This window comes from Papaver somniferum, chromosome 7 (genome assembly GCF_003573695.1).
Source record: "Papaver somniferum cultivar HN1 chromosome 7, ASM357369v1, whole genome shotgun sequence".
Classification (NCBI taxonomy): domain Eukaryota; kingdom Viridiplantae; phylum Streptophyta; class Magnoliopsida; order Ranunculales; family Papaveraceae; genus Papaver; species Papaver somniferum.
Window position 1 is genome coordinate 24,017,331 of NC_039364.1, and position 5,535 is coordinate 24,022,865.

The 5,535-nt window shown below is 34.7% G+C and overlaps 1 protein-coding gene across 1 annotated transcript; it reads left to right on the forward strand.

The window, feature by feature from the left end:
* The first annotated feature begins 3,417 nt into the window (after positions 1-3,417).
* Positions 3,418-5,009, forward strand: LOC113292898 (peroxidase 57-like). Its single transcript, XM_026541716.1, has 4 exons — positions 3,418-3,655; positions 3,759-3,938; positions 4,098-4,257; positions 4,366-5,009. Exons 1-4 carry the CDS (start codon positions 3,446-3,448, stop codon positions 4,779-4,781), a joined length of 966 nt encoding a protein of 321 aa, XP_026397501.1. The 5' UTR covers positions 3,418-3,445; the 3' UTR covers positions 4,782-5,009.
* Positions 5,010-5,535: the final 526 nt, after the last annotated feature.

Consider the following 5,535-nt stretch of genomic DNA (forward strand, 5'->3'; position numbering starts at 1 on the left):
ACAAAGTGCCTGAAGTAGTTACAGAAGTAAAAGAAAAATCTATAGTTGAACCAGTATTTGTAACATTCTTAGAAGTAGATTCCGAAGTAGCAGTATAATGCCATCTACGACGATAACCAGTATGACCAAGAATTTTACAGATTTGACAAATACTTGAGCTAGATTCAGATTTAGAATTGGATTTCTCATCAGATCCATGAGATTTCTGCTTAGAAATGTAAGATTTGTTAATGTAAAACGAAGAATTCTGAGAATCTAAAATAGATTTGGACTCAATCTCCTCAACTTTCAAATATTTCTCATGATGAAGAAGTTCTGAATATAAATCACTAAAAGTATAATCAGTTTCCCTGTAACTTGCAGTAATAAAAAGTTAACCATACTCTCGTCCCGGTCCTAGTATATACATAACAAGAACAGGTTCGTCCACAAGATGATCAATAGTAGACAAATAATCATAGATTAATTTAACTACATAAGTATAATAAAAAATGGAACAATTACCTCTACTAACTGGGTGAAGATGACTATGAAGAAAAGATTACGAGCACGGAATTGTCAAAGAATCGATTTCTCAAGATATAACCAGATCTCCCTTACAGTTTTACAACCAACACATCTATGAAAAACATGATATGAAAGAGTTGCATTGAGACACAACATAACAAATCATTGCATTTGTGCCAAGTATATTACTCTGGATTTAAAGATTTTTCACCATTAACAACTTTTATAGATGGAACAGGTTCCTGAATAGATCCATCAACACCATCAAAGATATCAGAGGTGACCGTTACAACAAACTGTAATGGTTAACTAATAATAACATAAATATAAAATAAAACCGACACCTCAATTACACTTAATGTGCTTACAATAATATTGGTACACAATATATTTAAATATATTTTCGGGAACAAAGAGATTGACATCTGAATATTCCCGAAAAAGCGACACATGATTCATGTTCATGTTTATCATCTTCACTCAAATTAGACAGAGTGTAAGTGAATACGGATTGGTAAGAATTGACAAGTTTCTCAGACACACAACAAAGTTGCATGAAAAGATCCAAAATATCAGTAAATGAAGAACCCGATACACGTGTAAAAGTGTAAATAAACGACGATCATCCGCAATAATTAATGAGGTACTTGACCGGCAGGCACAACTGGCTTAACATGGACAACAAGATTAGAAGCAGCTGCATGAGAAAGAATGCGATTGAAACTCTCCCTACATAATATGAACAAGAAATAAGAAATGCGAAACCAATTTTTTTTGAGGCATACTCAATGCCTACCCTAAATAGTGTAGGTTGATAAGGGGTGTGTAAAGTTAGTTAAATTACTTAGATAATCTTGATTTATACTTATTCTTTTCTTTTAATTTTTTAATTTTTTAATTTTTTTTTTTACAGATTAGGAGTTGCTACTCAAAAAGGTGATGGTGCTCAGCTTGTTTCTAGGGTACCGATCAAAATTTTGTAGGAACCTGAAATGGATCAATAAAATAATATTTATTTTTATTACTTTTAAATTTTAAATTTTTTTCTTAATTTTTTTTTCTTCTCTCTTCTTAACTCAAATCGACGCTAACCCGACTATAATTTTCATCGTCTTCGACTAAATATAGAGACTAATCGGTTTTCTAATTTGCATATTAGTGAAAAAGAAGAAGAAGAAGTTGAAATCGAATTGAGTGAAGTTGGAGAGCAAGAATTAGATCCTCCCTGCAAGGAAATGTACAATAAAAAGTACGCACAAATCGATCTCTTTTGTTTGATTGATATATTAGGTTTAAATCGGAAAAAAAGGGTTTTATCACAGTTACAGAATAAAGTTAGGCTTACAATTGAAATGAATTATCAACCGAACTACTCATCGTTCTTCATTCTGAAAGTGTTGATGAACAATTCGGCTGATAATTAAACATGAAAATGGTAGCCGAACTTCACTTTATTAAAAACAATGCTAAGTTCGGTTGTCCTATTTTTTGCTCGAGTCAGTCGAACATAGGTTCGGCAGTTAAAGAGTGAAGTTCGGCTGATAACTTATCAGCCGAACCTAAGTATGTTTAAAAAAAAAATAGGTTCGGCTGATAACTTGTCAGCCGAATCTAGGTCTAGGTTTTGTAATTACGGAAAAAACTTATAGAAAATTTAAATACTAAAAAAAAGTGAAAAAAACTTAAAAAAAGAATGATTAAAAAATATAAATGATAAGGACATTATTACCATTATTAAAAATGATGGATAAGAGGTTATTGATTTTACTACCTAGTGACTTTATTTTGTCCTTATTAAGTACCCTCAAAAAGGGTTTCCTATTAAGCATCAAGGAGACTAAGGGGATCAAGGAGACGAAGGTGATTGTAGAAGTGCTAATACACAGCCTAACTCAGCTATATCCAATTTTTGGAACCCAAAAGTTCAAGCCTCAATGGCTGCGAACACACGAGTTGTTAGTGGATTCCCTCAAACACTTTTGTTGTTGGTGGTGGATATTTAACTCAACAAGTATCTGTCTCATGTTTTGAGTATCAAACTAAGTCATATTCATTCAGCTTCTCACTACTAAATTTGAACATTTCTCTGTGAATTTTTTACTTCTAAACGCGGAATCGGCAATTGAGCGAATGGCATCTTAAATACGTGTTGATTCAGCATGGTGGTCCTGGTCCAGGCATTCGAATTTTCAGAACAGTTTGTTTTGGCTTTCATATTCTTGTTTCTTCAAAGCCAAGAATATCAATTGAATATGAAAATGCAACTCACTGGAAAATACTACCATTTTAATTTATCCTACCAACTCTTTTGTTTCCAGGAGGGCAGTTTGGCATCTTTTTTTTAATAAAGATCTTGCCAAGGGAAGGGAACCATGCAAAAAGAGAGTAATGCTCGATCAACCGTGGGTTTTCCGGGATAAATATTTTGTGTGAAAGCTTTTTTATTTTATTTTTTTTCTACGCCAGAACTTATTGTTGAGATAATTATAGTCCATTACCAATCCCAAAGATAAGACAATCATTACATTTTCTCCTGAAATTTCTTATAGAATATATCTCCGTTAGTCTAAATTTAACCTTTGGTAAAAAAAAAAAAACTTAGTCGTATAGATGAATGAGTTAGATTTTTCCTATAAGACGAGAAAAATGTGAAGAAGAATCTACAAGAGTCTGACTCAAAAATCTAACTGGTAAGTAACCAACTCGTGATTAATTGACTTTGACCAACTCAATCTGTAGTGGGGATTAAAAATTATGTAATGAACCAGTGTTTATATACTACGTGCGTTGTGTCGTGCAACCATTATCTTTGATCGCTTGTTTCTTTTACTACAACAAGTGGGCTGTTTTTTTTTCATGTATAAATAGAGAAGAGATGTTTGCATTTTATACTCACTCGAAAACATCTTCTTCATCAATCTCAAATACAAATCCTAAAATGAAGAGTTTTGGAGTTGTTGTAGTTCTTCTGGTTTTGCTTAACTTGTCAAGCTGCCATGGCGCTTTGCAAGCAGGATTTTACAATGGCAAGTGTGGAACGAATAATGTAGAATCCATCATCAGAAATGTTGTGCGCCAAAGGTTTTCGAGAGACCCTACTATTGTTGCTGCACTCCTCCGATTGCAATTCCATGATTGTTTTGTTACGGTATGCATGTTTCACCGCAATATTTTGCCATTCAATTATTTTAGGACTATATTTGAAGTCCTGACTAGCATACTAATGGTAAGCTTTTTGTGGTTGAATGAAGGGATGTGATGCGTCCCTGCTCCTGGATGGCCCTTCAAGTGAAAAAACATCGCCTCCAAACTTTAGCGTCAGAGGCTATGACCTTATCGATCAAATTAAGTCTGCACTTGAGAGAGCTTGCCCTAGACTCGTCTCCTGTGCTGATATCATTGCCGTCGCTACTAGAGATGCCGTCGCTTTGGTACTACAATATTGCAAGATCTTTTCTTAACCATGCATGTGTACAAATATTGAAAAATTCCACAAAGTAGCTATACGCACCGCGTGGGAGCTAGCCATGCAGAGAAAACATGATATATATAGTTGACGCTCATCTGATATTGTTTTTTATACCGTGCAGGCTAGAGGGATGAATTACAGAGTACAAACAGGAAGGAGAGATGGTTTTTCTGGCCAAGCTAGAAATGTCAACCTCCCAGGCCCTTCAATCTCAGTCCCCTCATCCATAGCTTTCTTTGGCAGCAAAGGTTTCACTGTTAGAGATATGGTTCTTCTTATAGGTACGTACTATTTTCAGTGCCTCACATACCAATGTAGATTCGTTTAGCTTTACGTGTTGTCTAAAGTTATTCTGACTGCCATTTTTCGTTTTTTCTGTATATTATTAGGTGGAGGTCATACCGTAGGGATAACACATTGTTCATTTATCCAAGATAGACTCTTCAATCACAGAAACACTGGTAGACCCGATCCATCCATGAATCCCACTCTACGTAATCAACTGAGAGGAAGGTGTCCCCAAGGATCACCGATCGACAACTTGATCAATCTAGACCAAACACCTGGTAGTTCTTTAGTCGTTGATAATGGTTCTTACAGACAGGCAAGAGCAGGGAGAGCAATTTTTGAAATCGATCAATCCATGGCATCCCACCGTTCGACTAGTGGAATCGTTTTTTCCTTGGCAAACAATGGAGCAAGTTTCCAAACTCAATTTGGTGCAGCCATGATCAAAATGGGAGCTCTTCAAGTTCTCACAGGCAGGAGCGGAGAAATTCGAAGAACTTGCCGTCGCCGGAATTAGTGATCATCATAATTTGATTGAAACCCAATCACGAGTGATTTGGTTAACACATGCGCGAGGATTTATTGTTTTATGTATTTGGTTTGTGTGTTTGAATGTTTTGACCTCTTCTCCAGTTGATTCTGTATTGGAGGTTTTATTTCAAAGTCTTGATATGAATAAATTGTAATTTTGTGCTCATATTTCTAATCTTTTGTTGTAAATCTATTCTGTCATGTTATCTTTTTATTTGTTTTTTTTTATTTTTTTTGGTAAAAAATCACTTTAAAGAACTTTTACAAAACACCAACACCAATGTCAAAAATTAATGCCATATATATGTTTTGAAAGTGCTTTTTGAAAAGAAAAAAAAGCATTACCCAACCCATCTTTATTCTTTTGACCAGGTTATTAGAGATAGTCCTTTGTTATTTAGATAACCCTGTGAGGAATGATATAACCGATTTTTGAGAATAATTAAGCTGATGAACTTCTAAGATGGTATCAAGGCGAGGTTTGTGTGGTGTGTGGATTTATAATATGCTATTGCAATCCGCATGTCGCATCCCGGAGTCACATTCGATGTTAATCCCGTGGCGAATATGCATAATAATATCGAAATTTCACTAATTTAGGCCTATGATTTTTATAATTTTACTCGTGTTGTGGGGGCGAATATGCATAATAATATCGAAATTTTATTTTTAATGATATAGAAAAAATTGGCCCCTTTCGATATAATCAACGCATATCCGCTTCGGCTACCTTGGCTAGT